Below are 22,016 nucleotides of genomic sequence, written 5' to 3'. Positions count from 1 at the left end.
TAGCGTTAACGTATTTTAAGAGAGAATTTGAGAAGCATGGCTGAACGATGTCTGGTCTTTGATGAATTTTTGATAGGGATTTAGCTTATACGTGGCTTTTGGAAGAAAATTGAGATTAAACAATCCTGGCGGCAGGCGATGACTGGTGACCACGTTGGGTCTCCCAGCTATCGAATGTCGTTGCATTGACTGTTTATGTTTGGAAATTGTGTTTACAGATGCAGCCTGATGCTGTATTGCTAGAGAATAAGGACTCTGTTCCTAAAGGATCTGGGCACGGAGTGGGAAAGGCTACGCCTTTGGTAAGAGGACTGTGATGGACCCCATGGTACTTATCCCAGAATCATGACAGAGTTGATGTGATTTCTGACGTACATGAAAAAATAAGTCAATATAGAATAAACTTTTTTGATATGGTGCTTTGTTTTTGAGAAAATATGGAAGTACAGTTTTGGGTGCTTGAAGGGTACACGATGAAAAGGGAATATTCTCGGTCTAACCACTGACTGTCTACTGTCTAGTCTCTACGGTATGCTAGAAGCATTCCTCTTTCTCCGTTTACCCCTCAAACACTTAAAATTATAATTCAGTACACTTATACTCGGTTAAAATTCAAAGTCAATTTTCTTGAAAACGAAGAGTGTATCAAAAATTTAAATCTTACATTTTCGTCTTATTTTTTCATGCAGAATCATTCCCTTTTCTGCTTGTATCACCAGTTTTGGGACGTCCTATATATCTCTGTCTGCTGTATGCCTACAGACCTGATAAAGTTGCATCTGGAAAAATGTGGATCCATATGGGTACAGTAGATAGAATCGCCTAATTTCACGCACACTTTCAGGTGTACCGTATTATTGGCCAAACTAATCATTACCACTAGCTGAGTCAACGTATCCTCTACATACGACAAAAACTGTTATATCAAAATATATCTCGAGTGCAACCTTATCAGCTCTTCATAGTACTTTCCATATATTTCCATCCTTTCATCTTGCTTTCAGCACGCAATTCCGATACTCCATATACTCTTGTACATATGTATATGTGATTTTCTTTCGGTGTTGTCTCTGACTTACAGTCATCAATTAAAACATTAGGGGCAATAAAGACATAAACCACAGTTTATATCAGAAGATCGTAAACCATCTAATAAAAATTGTTACAAAATAATGATAATTAGAGACATTGTGTTTAAAAGTTCTTGCTTGTCCAATTTAATTAAGTTACATTATTTTGAATCAACGTCCTAAGTCACATAACTTAGTTTTTATTTTTCTCTGTTTTTTTATTAATTTTCTATGCTCTTTTATTATTAGTTATCTCTACTTTCTCTTTATTGCATTTGTAAGTAGCTCAATCGTTAAGAATGTAGAACTAACCTTAGAATTTTATCTCTAATACTCTTATAAACGCATTACTAGTAACAAGTCACGATGCTATAACGAGTAAAGACTGTATCTTCCCATCCAATATCTTGAAATTGAAAGATTCATCCTTAGACTCTTCACTTTTAGGCGAGTCATTTTCAAACGAGTGTTCTTTCTGTTCGCTCGTTCGCGTTTTCGGAGAGGAGGAAGCTGGATATTATCGTCGCTTCGAGTTGGATTTATTTCCACGCGCCCCTCTTCGAGCAGAATAAGCACATTTACCCTCCCTTGAGCAGAATTTCTGAATTCACCCTCTTCTCAGACTCGTCGACCCTAAAGGTTGATTCGCACAAGCGCTCAAGGGACGCGGCGATGTTCAATCAGCGATCACGCTCGACGAGAAAAATTATGACGCTGCTTTGAATGAGAGCTTTCACCCTGGACCACGTTCAATCTATTTTTTACATTTTTTTATACCGTTTTGTCAGTTTTATTTGGGGGTAATGTTATTATTAGTATAATCGTTCTTTATTCTTTTACTGTCATGCTGTTTATTACATTCAGTAGATGTTCTGTGGAGATGTACTTGATTTTCAGTTAAAGATACGTAATTTATCAGCCACGAGCTTATAATGGGATCCAATCCTGTTTTCTGTCTTATCAAAAATGTTACATGAAATTAGAATGTTGTCGATATTTTATTCAAATATCTAACATCTAAATATTGTACACTATTTTCATTATGTAATTTCTATCACACTAATCAAGATAAAAACAGTAACATCTGTGTTTATCATACAAGATAGCATGAATCATAAATTTTTATTTTTGAGGTATTGATGTTTGAAATATTGATGTTTAATTCTATGTATATTATGGGTTTGAAATTTATTACATTCTCCTTTCAATATTCAAAATACAAATTCTATTTTTTAGACTTTAATGCATACCTCTGTACATACATTACCGTGCAGAAGTATTTAATTACATTCTCCTTTCAATATTCAAAATACAAATTCTATTTTTTAGACTTTAATGCATACCTCTGTACATACATTACCGTGCAGAAGTATTTAATCACTTTCATATTATTGGAAATGCATGAAATACATTTTTTTATTTGTACTATTATCAAATGTTATTCTCATAAGTATTTGTAAATTTCATACAATAATCATCTGAGATAAGATCTGCAGTCAAAAATATGCTAGAGAATTTTCATGCACAGTAGTATAAACTCTTTCTTATAAATACGACTTCTATCTTTTTACCTCATAATTACAGCTCTGAAATTCCTTCTTAATCTACATATATTTCTCCCTTATTCTCTCTACATAGACTTCAAAAAACACGGTCATCCCTTCAACAACAGGGATTTCACTTCCCTTGAATGCCATGGTTCGTCGATAATTCATGCACCACGAAAAGCGTTAAAAAGAGCAATGAACATTAATATGTTTTTCGGTATGGAAGCACGAACCAGTGGAGTAAGCAAACTGGGGATTCTGATTGATCTCTCGATACGGTCTTTGATGGTGTTAGTATCCCATGAGCGTGAACACGAGGGGGTTGTCGGTTAGCATCGTGTCCCTCGAGCGTCAGTGGGAGTCGGTCTTAATCGCGCAAATAACGTTACTCTGGCCCCTGCTACACCTCGACCCGCATAAATCGATTCCTAGCCAGCGATCGCTGTTTCCGTTTCTCCTTCGTTTCCGATCCCTTCGAATCAATCGATTGCTAATACTCGACTCGACATCTTGAATCGATACTGCACCACTGACACAGAGATCTTGCTCCACGCACAAAAACTTCAGACATTTTCATCGACCACGTTACCTTCTTTTTTCAGTCACTTAAACGATTTCACGAATCACCTGTGAAATTGGATGAAAGGTTGAAATAGCTTGGTAGTTTTTATTAACCCTTTTAGTGCTTAGGACATTACTCGTATTTTCAAGCAATAGGTATGTGTATAAAGTGTAACAAAAGTAGCCTTCGATATTTTAAGGAGTGGTAGGTGATCCAAATTGGATGGCTAAATGTCCTATGAGATAATGTTCGATCAGTCTCCTTTTTGCAATAATAGTACCTTAACTTTAAAGTTAATGTATCTATATCCTAAACTAACAATCAGAAAATTTTGTAATATTGCAGATACATTGAAGACCAGAAATAGAACGAAACAGTTTGAATATATTTTATTCTGTATCTTACGATTTAATTTTTATAAAGCTTTAAAAATCTAAGATATTCGTAAGAAATGGATCGCGGATTTTGAAAGCTTTATAAAAATTAAACCCTGAAAGATGAAACAAAATATATTGAGATTCTTTTGCTCTATTTCTGACCCTCAATGTATCTACAAAATTAAAAAATTATCTGACGGTTAGTTCAGAAAATAGATATGTTACCTTTAAGGCATTATTATTGCAAAATAGAGGCAGATCGAACACGATATTTAGTGCTCTAATTTGGATCTTCTACCACCTTTTAAAATATCCAAGAGTATATTTCTTACACCCTGTATAAATGAGCCAAGTATTTGTTGAAAATTACATAAATTAAACAAAGAAAGCATTGTTTTCAGTCAAAATTTGACTCTCATGATGTTTTTAATTTCTCAAAGTTTTGAGGTTCCCTGAGTCTAAAAACATCAAAAAACTGATAACTAAATTTTGTATGTATGGATGTGTGCGTGTGCGTGTCTATTGGAGTCTATTTTGTTTTATATCTCTGGACTGCGTTATTGGAATTTCATGGAATTTGATATTGTGGCTTCTGTATATGGGGTACTGGTGTTATTAAAGTTCAAAAAAATTTAATCAAAGTGGGAGGGGAGATGCAGATATAAGGGTTACCATCTCAAAGGAGATCGAAGATACAAGAAATTTTATTTTATCAAGCTTTAGCCTGTTTTGTATAATAAGTACAAACTATGTAAAGAATACAAAGGATAAATCATGTTTTTACCATGGTCTTTTATTTTAGTAAACACTCAAAGAATTCATGTTATACTGAACGACAAAGTACTTTTAATTCGAAGTTAACCCTAGATATACTAGGAATTCAAGCTGAAAATGAGACACATTAAACAAATGAAAAAACAGTACTTTTCGCAATTAGCTAAAGTTTTGATTTCATATGAACAAGACTGTGAGCCACTGTAGATATGAGCAGTTTTTGAAAATACTCTATATTCACGAGGTAACCTAATATTATACGTGAGGAATATGAGAATAATTTTTTATAACAACGTGAAAGATGAGAGAAAAGCATACGATTACTGAAAGTCTACTGTAACAAATTCTTAAATTTCAAATTTCTGACTGGTAACATATATAGGTATGTGTAAACATAAGAATTTTTTTACAACCTTCTGTAATTGCAAGGCAACCCGATGTTACATGTACATAATAAATATGAGAATATGTTTTTACAGTAGTATAGAAAGCGAGATAGAGACATACGATTACTGAGAAACTCACCTAAATAATTTAAATATAAAATGTTAAATTGAAGTCCGTATGTGCATAAACTGTGTATTACGAACCCAGTAATTAAGCTTCAGAGTCGACCTTTCGTTATTAAAAACTCCATAATGTATAGAACACTCTTAAAACGAGGGCAACTGGAAACCCCCCTTTAAGTGAAAATTGAGAAATTAAGTGGAGGAGAAACTTGTTTAGTTTATATTAAATGAAGCTGCTTTTAATCAATTTTTAATTCATGTTGCAGTTCAAAATTCTAGTCATCTCTGTAGGAGTGACATGGCGGATAAAATATTGATGCGTGTCTGCCTTTGACGCAACTGCATTCTCCTTTTAACACATTTCAATCTGTGACGAAATTTTAAAATTTTTGTAGAACTTGGAAAATTGATTGGAAGTTGAGATTGTAACACTTAAGTGTCTACATATTACATGAAAATAGCAATCTTTAATTCAATCTTCCTCCTTGCGCCCTATTTCTGTGATACTTCGAAGTGTGGAATATGTTTCTCTATTCAGTGACCGTATCACTTTGAAGAAGTGAGTCACTCTGTTAGGCTCCATTGTCCGATCAAATTTTACAGAAAATATATTAGACTTTAAACTGTAAACAAATTAAAAAGAATTGAATTTTTCAAAAGTGAACCATTAAAAATTAGATTATTAATATTGAATTTGGTATATGATACTCATTCGCCATATGTTTACGAGTTGGTGTAAACGCCGAGCTTGTAGAAAATAGGAAAATAGGAAAATAGGATTGTGGGATCAAATTTTCAAATTTTTATAGCTTGAAATATTAAAATTTTAAAATATTCCACTATTTAAATACTCAGATTTTCCGAGATTCTGTTGTTAAAATAGGCACTCAAGTTTTCAGATATTTTAATATTTAGATATTACATTTTCTAATATTCAAATATACGTATTTTAAAATATTCCCATGTTTAAATAATCAAATTTTCGAATATTCCAGTATTTATCATGATTTAAAAATTTGCTAATACTGAAATACTAAAATTAAAGTACCAATTCTAAAACAATAACCAGCCATCTTTCTACACTCACTTCACAACGAATTATTAAATGACTAGCAACGAGAATGAGTTAATAGATTTGCTTACCACCAGTCTAGGTTACTTGCACAGTATAATTATATTAAATGTCAATAACACTGAAAATACAAGGTTCATCTAACCCAACATTATGTAAAACCAAAAATAACAAAGACACCAAATTAATAGTCTTCAACATTTTCGCTTGAAACTTAAGTGACATGTTTGATAAAAAGAGGATGCAAACACCGAAATGCCATTTTAAGTGAATTGATTTAGAAGTTTTTATTAGTGTATTATTTAATGACAAATAATGCAATTAAAACCAGTTTTATTGAAGGGTGTAGTAACATATCCTGCAAACTTTCTAAAAACAGAAGTCATTTAGAGATGTTTGTTTTTGATTAAATTCTTAAAAATTGTTCATGTGCCCTTTTTTCATTATTTTTCTCAATTTGATTGCTAAACAAAATACCAGGACTCGATCTACACTACCGCGTATAAGTATTCAGACACTTTTACGCTATTAGTAATGTATGAAATACACTTTTCTATTCATACTAATTGCGTCATCTGAAATAAGTTCTGTAACCAAAATTATATTACACAATTCTACTTGAAGTGTATTTTGTGCGATTCTAATAATGTGAGTGTCCAAGCACTTATGCACGGTGCTCTTAAGAACCTGATCACTTAAGAATAAGAAGCATGGTTTTCCTAACATATTCGCGAAAAAGTTACCCAAATTCAAACAATTGTTTGTTATTCATATAAATCTATGTGTTATCTTCAATGTATTATTAAAACAAGTGCGAAAAAAATGATAATTAAATCATAATTTAATTCTTAAATTAAATCATTAAGGGAGCAATAGTTGATCACTTAAATTACATCTCACTACCAGCTATTAAATTTCACATACAAATATAAAAATAGGTTACAATTATTAACTAATATTTTGGAACAAACTTTCATCAAAATAAAGTTTGAATATTAAACTGATCAGCAATTGGGTTCTGTTCAACAACTGGGTCCTTGAGGGTTGCGTGAACCTTTTCCCAAAAATGCAACTGATATCGTTTCGCCTTGCAACCACGAAACGCAACGTTCAAGGAACACGTTAACAACAATAAAACGTCGATAACGTTCACCGCTATCGTCGATCCCCGCGAACGAGGAGCATGAACGTGACCCGCGAAAATCGAGGCGGCTGGGTCGGCGTGTCGCTGTCGATGGAATCGAGGGAAAGAGGGTGACTCAGACGGGAGGAGACGATGAGAGAAAAACCGAGGGGTGGAAGCGTGTCGCGTGTTCCCGACACACAGAAGACCCTTCGTCCCCTTTCCCGGGGCCGAAAATCGGCCAAAAGTTCATGTATTAAAAGTACCTACAAGGCCAATAAATTAGAACTGGCGCGGTGCCATTTCAATCTCGCGGATTTTGCTCGAGACAAGAACGCTGAAAACTCTTCCACCGGTCGTCGTTTCGTCGTGGAGCCGACTTGATTAATTGCGGGCCGTGGCTAATCGATCGATCCCTGCGATAGGAACGCGTAGAATCTTTTTTTTTTTTTTTCTCTCTATTCGCCCTAGCGAATCCTCCCTTTGGAAGGGGGATGAAATGGAGGCTCACCGATCTGTGAATCATCGCCGGTGGCCAAGAAGCGAACGTCGACGAAGCAATATCCTTTGCAGGGAACGCGATCGTGGGGATGGTTAAGGGCGCGCCCACACTTGTGTAACGCAGCACGCTACGGAATACGATTCTTGCGTGATGACATGTTGCGTGTGGAACAGAGTTGTCGAGGTACACTGCATATACAATTAGTTGAAGTTTGAACGAATGAAAGTAGTTGCTATTAACTCCTCGGGGATAACTGACAGACGGTGTATGGACTCTCATTTTTCTATGTGTCACTATTGAATAGATGTAACATACACCTTAGTAGGGAAAGGTGGTCGAATTTGGACAACTAAAATTTTTTTACTGTAAGGTGGTAGAAAATATTTTTCGTGTTTAAAAGATAGCGGAAAAGAATGTTATTACTTATGCCTTTAAGATAATTTAATTGATTTTTTCCAAAATGTAATATAAAAACTTAGATAAGTTTTAAACTTATCTAAACTAATCTAAGTTTTTATATTACATTTATAATATAATAGATTAATATATCTATATTATCTCTATATTAATTAATCTATATATAATAGATTATATAATAGATTAATCGATTATATAATAGAATATATAATAGATTAATTAATTAGACAATTTTTTGTAATTGTGACATTAGGCCACTCAAAGTAACCGGTTTGGTAGGATGAACCTTTGGTTTTCTAAGTTGGACCACTGAATTAAAGTGTAAAAATGATAAAGTTTTCTTAATAACAAGCTTACAAAATATATTATGCAGATGTTAGTATAGCTAATTTGCAAAATCTCCTAGTAAAGGTCAACAACTTAAGCAATAACATTTTTTTAATCGTATATGCTCCTATATACAGTGTATGAACCCAAGTGCAATATTTTGTGCATTTTATCATATTTTCTTCCTTGATTTCTTTACACAAGATATAAAACTACTCAGAATCCTCTTTTTGCCTTTTAAAATGATATTGCTTTTGTAACTTCCTACCATTGAACTGGTCCAATGCAAGCAATTATTTTTTATTCCATCTAGATAGCTTGACCAAATAGTTAAAAATATTTTACCTAACCTTAATTTTAGGTAAAAATTAAAAAGTGAATACAATTAAACTATAACTTAATAGATGTACTTTCTATACATGTACATATACAGCTTAAAGTCATGTTACTTACTTTAATATTAGATATTCAGTTGAGATTTCACTTTTTTGGAGTCAAAACAGACTCCATTCGTTTACTTATACATGAAATGGTACTGTATGATAGTGATTATCGCATTAAGTAATTTAGTATACACATAATCGACACATACTGCCTGCCGTATGGCGCAAAGTGTTTATACAGATGTATAAAGATGTAAAAGATTTACTGATGATCTAATCTAGATGCCGATCTAAATTCAACAACTTTCCCTTGTAATGGTCCCATTTCGACGAATTTTTCTGTATCATTTTAAAATGCACATGTGCCATTTAACTTAGAAAATACGAGTTTTCTAATGATAAAATTATCATTTCCATTTATACAATGCTTCTGCAGATGAAAATGCTTTGTCCTTGTAGGATTAATCGTGCCAAACACTTGATTATCCAGGTACAATAATAATTCGAATAGCTTGAATATTCAGACAAGCTTGAAAAGTTTGATCAAGTTTACGGTTTAAAGTTTATCTAAAAATATAAGGTTCGCCTAAAGCTTAGGCTTAAATGATTCGAATTTAAATACCATGCATAAGAAAATGATACGTGAAACAATTGAACATAGTTATATAAATTATAATGCTAAACTGAAATAATCAATGTTGCTGATCTGCTGCAAAATTTCATTTTGAAACTAGAATTGGAACAGCTTATTTGAATTTTTTGTGTTCGAATATTATAATACTTCAGTAGTTGAATTATTTGACGAGTATAATTGGAGTATTATTAGTTTCTAGATATTGTTCAAATATTCAAGTGTTCGAGTAACTACCCAAATATGTCACATTTTTAAATGACAATGAAATTGTACCAGGATTCACTCAAATGCATCGCGAGTACTGTACAAATTTCATGAATCTAAGTCACTATTAATTTGTTATACAAATACGGTACATTATCACAGAATCCTAATATTCGAGTAATTGAGTCTTCCAATTATTCTTCAAATATCTAAAAATTTGTATGTATAGTATAATCATCAGGTATATATTTAGATATTCATTATTCATTGAATTCATCATTCATTTAGATATTCATTGGAATAGTATGACCCTATTTCTCACATTTTATTATTATATAAAAAATACTACATATTCGAATAATATTGAGAGCTTGATAATACTCAAATTATATTATATTCGCTAAATAATTGACCTATTACCATAATCAAATATTAAAATACAAAGAAATTCGACAAATGACCCTAGTACAAATCTAAACACATTTATTTTGTGTTGTGTGATCCATTATAAAGGCATGGACGCTCCCTAACATGCAAGCACAGTGAGAAAGCAAGACATTTCTTTTGAGTAAAAACGCAGAGCTCGTTAAGAGAAATTAATCTCCTCAAATACGCAACGAACGCGAGCATATTTCCATGCAGATTGTTTCGTGTTTGCCTTAAACACAATTCAAAGTTTGAGTAACGAAAGGGAAAATCGGTTTCGATGGGAAAAACGTTTCTGAAATTGAGGTGAATCGTTATCAGTCGAACGAGGGATGGAAAATGCACGAAGGTTGAGACGCGGAAAAGGCATGATCTCGTTTTAGAGTGGAACTACTTGCAGGGCATTTATGGTGGGCGACTAGCCATTCTCTCGGTTCTGATTCTTAACTCTTTGCCTGACTGCCTGAATTACACTCGACTTGGTGTTGGACACTCAACTCTAGTGCACTGTTCAGATAACTATAACGTACGAGTACGATAAATTCATTTCTATCGCTTAAAATAAATGTCATTGGAAGTTAGTAAATTTTATAAAAGCTGAATTCATGTTACAAAAGAAAATACGTTTGCTACCATTATTTTCCTAAGAAATTTCAGCCAAATTCACATAATAGAAACTTTACTTGAAGCTTACGTTTATTTAAAGTTCGTTTCTGAATTAGAACTAGAGCGGTTCCAATAATAAAATTTAAATAAATTTTAAGTTTGTTTAAAGTTTGCTTTAAATGCCACATATTTCTTGAAACCTTGTCTTTGAAATTAACATTTTTAAATTTTCAAAATTAGTAAGCAGCTCACAAAATTCATTCCTACTTTGTTTGATCTTTGCTTGTAATATGTATTGGGTTTTTTAAATTACAAATTCATCTTTTGAATTAACGAGCCCTGTATTTAAAACCTCGTTTCACAATCCCTTTCTATGAGATGTTCCTTGGAGATGAAAACCGAGTGACGCGAAATCTGAAGATTTTGCAACCAAACAGCTCATCCCTCGCAATTCTATCCCTTTTTAAAATAATGTTTCTGCAGTTATCGTCGTATAACCACTTAACCATATTGAAGGTACAATATAAAAGAACCCAACGCTACTTCAGTTTTAATTGTTTCATTCTTTTTATAGTTCGTTTAACATCTCTTTTATAATTTGTTAATAACACTTCTAAAGGTCTATGTCTTTTTTTACTCATACGAATTATTGACACACTTTGGTTATTCAACCCTGAGATACCTTACTAATTTCTCCGCTCTGTTTTATTTTAGATAAAACAAAAATCGATTTTTCTTTTTATTTCATGAATACATTTTATGTTTTCTGTATCACTACCTTTAATATTAATGTTGATACAGTCTCACTGAATATTTCACTATCACTTTCATGTTATTTATTATGTTTGAGAGCGTAATTTATTAACTGCATTATTTCCAATGTTGACACTGGCGCATAAAATTATAAATATAAATCCCTGAATACATTATATCAGTACTAAAATTAATTTTATAATTTTAATTCAATTTGTATCAATTATTCAATTATTATTATATTAATCAGAATTATTTTATTACTCTCTCTAATAAACTTATTTATATTTTGTTGGACAAATTTTTATTAAACAACTTTATTATAATGTAAAGTTGCATATACCGTATAAAGCAATTTCATAATTCACAACCTTTTATAATGTTTCTTGCACCCTAGTGGATAATCATTTTTTCAGGTACTAATTTATTTCAATTTTCAAGTAGTACATATGAAACGTTGAGAATAATAACAGCGAACTCAACAATTTCGAATTTCTAGAAAAACGTTTTTTACTTGTTTTATAAGAGTGAATAAAATAAAAACTATTTTCGAAATTATTGAATTCACCCTTAAAACTCTCAACTCTTTATATAATCCTACCCTATACGAAACATTTTGAAATTTCAGTCAACAATTATTCAGGAACGTTCAGCGCTCTAAAAGTTAGCATTGCGAAATTGTGTACACCATATTACTCAAAACTGGTCTGCTCTTCCAAAATCAGAATGAGTCTCCCTACGAATCATTTCGTTCCATTATTTAATCCTATTTCGTCTTCACTGTGCAACTGCAACAATTGAGAGACTAAAATCGTACTGTCGATGGTATGTTGACCAACATTCGCCTCTAATGTCCAAGGAAACTAGTCGATATTGAATTCAGTTCAACGGAGAGTCATCGTGATGCGTATCACGGAGAGAAAAGAGGACAGCGCGTCCGAATCGTGCTCGATAACAATCGAAAAGAAATTATATTGGGGTTGAACACGCGAGCAGCAGCACCGCGTAAGTCGCGCGACGATCTAGCGATTTATCTTGCTCCGCGAACGTCCTCGATCGCGCAGATTCAGTCGATTTGTCGCAGATAACACGAACGCAGTTACTGTCGATGAATCGTAATCACATGGGCTTACTTCATATAAACCTACACTCCTCGACGAGGGCCATATTTAATTTCTGATATTATAATTGTAGTAGCATTAAAATTATGAAAGATATGTAACTTATACCTTGTACGAAGAGGAAAAAGTTATTTAATTTAATATAACTTTCATTAATTACTTTTAAAAATACAGAAATACAAAGATGGGTGAAATTAAATGATAGCGCGGTTATTTAAAAATTGACGAAACTAAAAAATCTACCAGTTTTGCTTTAATTTTAATATGTCATTGAATATCTGTTCTGTTTTATAGCAACAATGAACCGTTCTTGTAGAAATTAAAATAACTTTGTACACATTTCCAGTCAACTAATTTGAATTTTAGTATTTTTAATATTTATGATATTAATATTTAGTATTTCTGTATACTACTGTCCACTATTCTGCATAGTATTATCTTTTTTTTAAATATGAAATTGTTAACTAATAGTAATTGCTACGCCAATGTGTAAGTAAGTTATCATCAATATTTTTGATTACAATTCATTACTGTTGCAACATTTCAGGATTACGAAAAAATTATTTTACGCGTTAGTGCTAATAAAATATTTAAAAAAGTTTTTTTAAGAATTTTCTATAACCAATCGTTTTACAATGACACACCCTCCTAAGAAGTCTGTTGTATCACAAAAATTATCCAGTTTCAGGGTATTGTATGGAGTATCTTCTAATACAGAAACTTTTTATCAAAACATAAAATACGATAAAAATGAGTATATTGTAAATATTAAACTTAAAGACCAAAATAGTACTAAGATACTAATACGTATTAACCATTAACTGTTAAGATGGAGTCTGATAAACTCCATGTAATATAACTTCTGTTATTACTCTTATTAAAATATGAAAAACTATTATAATTAAAATTGTGAATATGCGTCATACATCGTTTCTACATTACAATTAACATCGTATTGATTTTATAAACTTTTAATATCCGTAGGTTTTAATCAAAGTCTGTGTACCTTACAAATGGGTGTCCGTAATTAAGGCTTAAGTGGAAACGCAGTATAGTATGCACAGACAGTCTCATTTTATTATAATCACTATTATCCATCTTCAACTTCAACAAATATTAAAAGTAAGAAGTTTCAAATAGAGAACCCTCGCTTAATATAATATTTTATAATAGACCATACTAATATCTCTACTATTTCATCAGCTAAAAGAGCATCTCATATATTTTTTTATGTAGATATAAATCACAAACATTTTTCATATCACATACTATACTAAAATTTCAATTAATATAAATACTATAACTCCACTATATCTATCAATAGTAAGCCAATCATTTCCCATACCTCAATATCTAATCTAAAAATTGCCTCACAGCACGTAGAAACTTTTAATTCCTTGCCATTCTTCCTTTCAATCTTAAAAATTTATCAAGGAACGCCTCTTCAACTATATACAAAAAAAATATAGAGATCCTTCTAAATATAGAGATTCCTTTTGATATCCTATCGCACCGCGTAATTTCAATTTAATCAGTTGGCTGGGGCGACAGGAGGGAGAAGGGGGATGGACAGGTGGGACGGAGCTCGCGCGGGAAGGAAGCGAGTCGCTGCTGGCCAGCGATCGATTTTAATTCGCCTTTTCGTTGATACGCTGAAATCGGGTCTCGAGGCACGTAGGTATGCGTGTCAATGCACTCGTGACCCATCTCGTTCTTCGATGACGTCATTGCTCGCTGGCGTAAACGTATGACGAATATGGCGGGCTCGGGAACGGGAGTGGCAGGGACCCCTTCGCCGCCGCTTCAGAATGAAGCGCGGGGAAACTGGGCTGAATTTTCCACCCCATCCGTCCTTTCCCGTCGACGCGAAATTTCGTGACGCAATCGGAAGATTTTCGAGACAATTTGGGTCAGGAAATGCGTGCCACGGCGATCAGGGGGAGCCGCGCGTACGGCGATAAAGTGGATTCCGTTTCCAGGGCCTCGAGGGAGCAAAAACGTCGGGAACTGAGGGGCAAAGTTTTGGGGAGGGTTACGGAGAATGCTAGACACGCGGAATTCGTACGTGAACTATAAATTATTACTGTGGGACTATACTTTTTCGCTCTTCTTTCATGAGTTCTCGGTCTGCTGGGGATAGAACGCATCCCCGAGACTGCTGGGGATGGAACGCGAAGCGTGATTCGGGAAAATTTGGGGGGATTTGTATATTTAGTTCGCGTATAATGATGTTATGTGGAGAATAGTATTTATACAGGGCGCTTCAGAAATACACGTCAATAGTTCAGAAGCTGAATCTATACACTAAGCACTATTGGCATTAATAGATGATTGGCCCATGTAGAAGATTCAATACTCTATAGGAACACATGAAGCAAGAGTAAAGGTAATTCTGTAGCTGAAAGAAAAACTGACTTCAGTTTTTTCGTTGTTTTAAGGAAATTAATAAATGAAGGGTTTGCAGGAAAAAATGTTAACTTTTTATTACTAGCTATGTTCCATGGCGAATTAAAATTTTTTCTGAGCTTTACAGTTATGAGAAACTGAGGTGTCCAAAGAAAGAGTGGATAATGCCAAAGAAGAACAAAAATGTTAAATCTTAAGGTTCCTACCTTCAACCCTTCAACTACTTCAAATATGTGTACATATTTGTCCTGATAATAATGAAACTGGAGTAAGCCAAAAATTTTAAACAGTTAAATTTGTCGTTTATTTTCTATTGCATATTGATGTAACACAAAATAGGGATTGAATTCAGTAGTTTTCGATTTTTTGCTTATACTATTTTGATAATTAGGATCAGTTTTGTTAACGCTGTAGGCTTCAAGTAATGAGTACCATTAAATTTTCTTTATTTGTATATTATTCTAGCAAAATAATGAGAAAAAAGTAAGATGACGAATAAAACTCAATTTCAAACGAAATGTACTTGGGTTAGTTTAGCTCTCAGATACAGAATGTGTAAGTCAGAAGAAGGAAATTGAAAAGTATTTGCACACTCAGTTTTCATGCAGTAACTGTATGTGTACAGGAATACTGTATTGCAAGAGAAACTGAACAAATAATTTTATAAATATGTAAACTGATCATACAAATACTTCTTTGACTCATAAATTATTATTTTTCTTGTATTACTTTTTTATTAGACAACGTCGAGTGTTTTATATAGAAGTATCATTTTCATATGCAATACCCTGTCAAAAGAAATAATCCCTACTAGTATAATATATAAATTCTAACTATTATAGGAAAACTAGATATGAAAACTAGATATAAAAAGTAGATCTGACTTACTATAATTTTTTGAACGAATATGAACTGAGAACTTGGGCATATTCTTTCTGAGCAAAAAACTGCTTGCTTTTTTCTTTCAAGAAAATTGACTCTGAAGATTTATCGCATGAGCAATTGCATTGTGATTGAAGCATGTGTCTCTATATCATGTATTATTTCTACTTAATCTGTGAGGTTTGTAAAGTTAAGTTCTTACATGTATATAAAGTCACAGGGTTTATTATCGTTGCTTCGGATGTCACGAACCTAAGAGTCATGTTATCGTGATAATCTAATCAGCACGGTAAGCGCTCGACAAGTGTAATTTAGTTAAGTAATCGGTGTAACTTGTCTGCCATGCCTGATTATTACTTGCTATTTCTACTTGCGATTATTACCTCCAGTGGTTCGAATAATGGACTACAAACCATTTGCAATCTCTTTAATTGACTACAATAAATACACAGGTTTAGTTCTTAACTACCAATGTGTGTACGTCGTATTTATTCTGTCATAATTAAAATTCGACAACTACGGTACTGAATAATTTTAAAAATTACAGCTGTTCATAACAGATACGATTATTACCAATTTTTGCTTTTTTCTAGTAAAAAAAATAGTATTCTAGAATTTTTAATTCTTGTTCGATAGATTAACATGTTTTTTAATGAAACATTCATCAGATCACAAATATTATTTTTCTCATGGTATAGGTTTGATTATGTTATAAATCTCAGGTTTAATCACAAGAATGTGTTTTTAGCACGACGAAGAAGAAACAAATATTGATAATTTACTGCACAATTTAAATTATACTCTATGATCTGCATCATAAATTTCCATACAACAGAAGGAACATCCTTTTTCCAACTTGAAATGTGAAATAGCACGTACAAAAGAAACTCACAAACTGTAGCACGGCGTTTTCCTTTTGCACATGATTATTTTACACACACATCTCGAACTGCAAAAGAAAACATTCCCTTCTCTCCTAGCAGTAATTTAAATTTAATGGCTTTAATTTGAATTTAATTCGAGCCAGTTGTGAAATGTAGCACGGGTACATTTTCTTTGCAAACAAGCGGACTTGAATTAAGATAGCAAAGAAATCATTAAATTTAAATTGTTGCTGGAAATTTTTATTTCGTTTCCTTGATTTCATTTTTTCGATATCGCAGTAACTACATCCACAATAGTTAAAGCCAGAATTGTACGTCATTCGAATAAAGTTTCTTGAATACATTCTGCATAATATAATGTTCGAATAAGAATTGTAACTAAAATGAATTACTTGTAAAAAACAAATATACCCATCGTGCATAATTACTTTTTGTATGAGTACAAATTTAATAAAAAATAAACATATGAATAAAAGTATTAGACGAAATATGATACAAATATTTGTAGAGCAAGTGATTCGTTTCTCATGAACAATTAATTTAATTTGTAATTCTTATTAAGAAACTACTCGAAATACAATTTAGTCAGAATGACATTCAAATAAATCCCAAGTTTGTTCAAAATTGTAGTTCTACAGACAGTAACGTGTCAATAGAAATACTCTGTTATAGACAGACATCGTGTTCAAATAGTACTCGATTGCACACGTTCCTAATAAATCTTCGAAATCGATTTCCTTAGAAACGAAGCACCGTAGAGAGAAAAATCATTCTACGTTTTTGCTTCACTTTCAAGTGAAAAGCAATCCTTCTTTTCGGTTGCCCTATAAATTAAGACCGCACCTTGTATTTCCTTCTCAAAGGTGTCCCAGGATCCTCTAAGCTCTCAATTTGTATTTTTCAAATTCGATTATCCCCAAATGGAAGATAACCGAATTGAAGGCAGCACGATAACGCGATGCACACATAGGCAATTAATCATCTCGATTGATCAATCGAATCTTGATTCAGTCTACACGCGGAAATGTATGGATTGACATGTATCGTATCATGTTTGCCACTGTTAGCGGTGCGAACATGATTATACAGAATGTTAGCGGGCTAAATGACGTAACCCACGAGGAGGTAGCTTCACGTCGAAAAAGATGGATGGAAAGTGTAGGGTAATCATTTTTTGATGTGCAATTTCGTTTTGAAATATTATTTTCGCTCAGTTACCTGAGCACGCGTACACTTGACGAAAAATTCATGGAATATAGATCAAACGGACGAGCACGATAAAACTGCGATTAATTAAATTTTTATACATAAGTAAATTGATAATTTTATTTTTGCCAGTACACTGTGTTTAATGTATTTAACAATATTTACATTGGAGTTAAATTTTGGCAATGGAAATGCAAGATTACTTAACAAACTGTCAGGATCTATTTCCTGAAACCAAAGCTTTATCTTTAAAACAAATTATTAAACAGTTTTAATTTACTTTTGTGGAAATATTCCATCTGTCGCTGAAACATATTTGTAACAATTCTGTACTAATATGGTTGTCTGTACACGCATTTTAAGCTAGTTTTTTGAAAACATATTTTTAAATTAAATGTTACATCATGTTTTGTGCATGTAAAAACATGACAGGGAGTTGTCTGTTTGCGCCTAAATTAATAGAGGAGCGCCAGTGTAGAGGATTCAACACTTCATCATCGCAATATTCTGTGTTAAACAGTGATCCATGAATTATTTCACCTTTTCACTTCTATGTCTAAATTAGATGTGTTTAAACTTAACCTTTAACCTTTAAACCCTACCATACATTGTAAAGCACAGAATGTTTGCACACTCCTAGCTTAAAAACTGAATGTTTATTACTAAAACAATTCTGTTCCTAATAAATGATCTTATTTTCAGTTCTCCTGCAACCCTTTACAGGACCCTACGTTTACAGTAATTTAAATTCAAAAAATACATTTAAACGTGAATTCCATATTTGATTATCTATTGCCTAGGTAGTTTCATTCTTTTTTCGACATCCCACAAGAGTGCCATTTTCTCCAATTTTCAACAAACATTTACCAACATCTCCCAGCTCTTTTCAAGTTCAAATGTGCATAATAGAAATACTTGGAGACGTGCGCATGCAAGGGAAAATACAGCAGAGATTTCAAAACGAAGGATAAACCACAACGATAAATCTTATCCTACAGTGATGCAGCATGGTAAACGCAGAGGGATAAAACGTAGATTCCAACGAAACAGTGCATTAATTAACAAACAAAATCGCGCGAATTCACTCATGTGACATGATGTCAAGCGACTACCACCTTCTTTCCCATTATTCATTTCAGGAACACATATATTCCCTGTTGTCACACGAGCTTACAAAATGCAAAGTGTCACGAAGACATTCGCACGCAGTTGAAACGTCACAAAAACGTCACCAGAGGTAAATTGACACCCGGTTCCCGAACTTCTTATCGAATTTATTCATCGTTAAGGTTGATACAAACTGTCATACAATTGCTGGAAACACATGACGACAACAACAATCCTTTTTCCAGTTAACTCATTCGAGACATATTACACACTAGGCGTGAAATACTGCAGGTACTAGTATCTACCTAGCCAAAGGATGGTTGACATACCGTGTGTGTGATATACGAATTAAAACAAAAATTTCGCTTTCGTTGTATAAGAAATCTTACGTCTAGAATGGGTTAATGGATAAGAAGACAGTCGATATACGAAATTTCCAGTGATTATATCCCAATCTGTACCAATCTAGATTAGGGTTCCTCAATCTTTTTTAACTTGGGATTCTCTTCTGAACATTAATTTCTATGGCACCCTTTCTTTTTCCTACTCCCATTTTTTGTTCCCATCTTCCTTATCATCACGTGGCCTCTAAAATTTGAGACCACTAGGGAACCATATGGCCCGCATTGAGAAACCCTAGACTACATGATAGGTACCATAAAGCTACTCGTGCAGCGACCGCGAAGAAACTTCAGGAAAAGAACAACTTGAGGAAACCTTCGACGAATCTTTGACGCTCGAAATTCGAAAGATTTCCAGCGTGCTGGAAGCCTGTGGCCCCATCTGTCAAGCGTGCACTTTGAACGCCCATAGGTGTTCGTCGCGCGGGCCGCCCGCAGGGGTCAACAAATCCCGATAGAGTGGTACTCTGTCAGCGATAACATAACGTTCCCCGAGCGATTGAGGAACACGACAGGGCGACGTCCGCGAACAAACACGTTCCCACCTTTATTTAGCGATGGCCAAGCTCGCGTGTACACGCTCCGCGATCTCGCGGGCACCGTGCATCGCCTCGGCGACGAGATCGATAACAGGAGCAACAACGTCGTGGAAAACAGAGACTTTCCGCGTTACGCAGCCTGACAGCTCGTGACAAACAAAGCCGTGGGTACGTAAGCTAAGTTCGCGCGATCAGATTACGGTTAATGGCGGAAATGCACAGGTAATGGTCACGTATCACGCCCCTGTCTGCTCGGTCCACGCTCTATTTTATCGCTAGCTCGCGATTTTTCACCCCCGCCTGGTGCTCCCACTCCCACTCGCGACCCTCACGCTTTTCGAGTCGAAATTCGAAAGAAGCTCTTGACAGCTGCAGGAAAATCCTGTTCGAAAATCAATCAGCTCCGAGCCACCCCCGCGTGCACCCTTCGTCGAGCACAGGGAGAGGGGTTTCAAGGGGGGAGCCGAAAATTCTCGGCGGTCTGCAACAGGCAATCGTGTGTAACCGGAACACGCCATGCCAGTCCGCGAACGATTAACGACCGGAGGGAAAAGGGTGAGGAGAGCTGGCTCGATGGGGGAGAGCGAATTTACGGGAAGGCGCGATGAAAAGACGAGCGAGAGAGGCGGCTGGAACGGGCACGTAAGCACGACGATGCACGAAATTGCAGGATCGCGTGCCGAGGGGCATAAATCAGGAAGGAAGCTCAAGCAGAGGTGGCCAGGACGTCGAGGACCTCTTTGACGGGAATCACTTTTCCGAGGGGTTGGGATCCTACTTTACGATAACAGCTCGCGAACGAACAGGAGGCACCGAATCGAAGTTCAGGGTTCTCGGTCCAGCGTTGAACAGGGAACGATTGAACAGGGGTTAAATAAGGGGAACGATCAACTCAGATAGATAAAGTGATGGGTGCAGACCGTGAACAGACAGGCAGGTAATGGTCGGGTAGGTACGGGTAGGCAAACAGATAGGCAGGCGGGCAGGCAAGCTGCAGGCAGGTTGGCAGGCAAGCAGACAGGCGTTACCTCGCTTGGATGTGCTGTCGGCGCTGCTAATAACTCCAGGTACGGCAATCACGAGAACAAAGAGTCCACAGTGTAGCCAGAACATGTTTACGTCTTAACAACATTGTTTAATTCCATTTTACGTGACGCTCCGAGGACACTACGACGGCGTTGGTGCTCATGTCGCGCGTAATCAGCGATACTACCTGGTCGCCGGTCGGATCATGAGTACACGACTGACTGATCGACTGACTGACTGACTGGCCGGGCTACGCGGAACGCAAGCGGCCGAGGGAAGCGAGAGAGAACCGAGGCTCGCGAGCGCAGCCGAGGAGTGAGGAAGGAGCGAGGGGCGGGACACGGAGAGAGAGGCAACAGAGAGAGGCACAGGATCGAATAACCGGGGAGAGCAACGAAATCCAGTAGGCAGCGGAAGAAGCGGAAAGAAGAACTCAAAGATAGAGCCTTAGGGTGGGCTGGGTGGGAGATGAACCGCGATCGCAAGGCGAGAGATAGAGAGCGAGAGAAAGAGATGAAGAAGAGAAACAGAGATAGATAGACAGAGACAGAGAGACAGACAGAAAGTAAGAGACAGAGAATTCGCGAAGCGGAGAGGCTGTCGCGGCGACAGGAGGACAAACCGGCACCGACGGTACGGAAACAACGACGGGTCCGTCCTCCTAGAACATCGCGAATCCGCTGGCACACTGGACGACACGCGATAATGCACCACGCTAGCGCACTACTTCCGCGATCTCTGGCCCGTACGTCGAAGGATCGACCCCCTACTCGCGCGCGCGTCCGGAGAGAGTGAAGGTCCCGGTCTCGAATCACGCCTCGGCTGCCATCTTCTACCTACGCCGGGAGTCTGGAGTATGAAAATATTCTCCTGCTGCCTCTCCCACCCCCGCCTCACCGGCCAACCTCCCCCTCTCTTCCCTCGGTGGCGCTCCCCTCGCCACGTCCCGCCACCCCAAGAGGCACGGAGGCAGAGAGAGAGACGGGCCTGCCTTCCACGTATACACCACCCTCCACCTCTCTTCCTCTGCACGCGCTCTCCCAACCCTTCTCTCACCCCTTCTCCACCTTCCCCACCCTCCTACACCCCCAACACCCCCAACACCACCCGGCCACCCCCTCTCGCGGAGCTTCTACGCTAGCCGTTCGGTTCTGCCGC

The 22,016-nt window shown here is 35.8% G+C and overlaps 1 protein-coding gene across 10 annotated transcripts in view; it reads right to left on the bottom strand.

The window, feature by feature from the left end:
• Positions 1-21,671, bottom strand: part of Mmd (disintegrin and metalloproteinase domain-containing protein mind-meld) — a 154,771-nt gene extending 133,100 nt beyond the window's left edge. For 6 of the 10 annotated variants that reach the window (XM_076381502.1, XM_076381509.1, XM_076381505.1 and 3 more), the window contains exon 1: positions 20,861-21,670. In XM_076381502.1, coding sequence (XP_076237617.1) covers positions 20,861-20,945 — 85 coding nt within the window. In that variant the 5' untranslated portion in view covers positions 20,946-21,670. Of the gene's footprint in view, positions 1-20,860 lie in introns of all 10 variants that reach the window. The other 4 variants (XM_076381506.1, XM_076381511.1, XM_076381503.1 and 1 more) reach the window with 3 other exon arrangements.
• Positions 21,672-22,016: the final 345 nt, after the last annotated feature.

Source organism: Calliopsis andreniformis, chromosome 6 (assembly GCF_051401765.1).
Source record: "Calliopsis andreniformis isolate RMS-2024a chromosome 6, iyCalAndr_principal, whole genome shotgun sequence".
Lineage (NCBI taxonomy): Eukaryota > Metazoa > Arthropoda > Insecta > Hymenoptera > Andrenidae > Calliopsis > Calliopsis andreniformis.
This window is presented reverse-complemented; position numbering and strand designations above follow the sequence as displayed.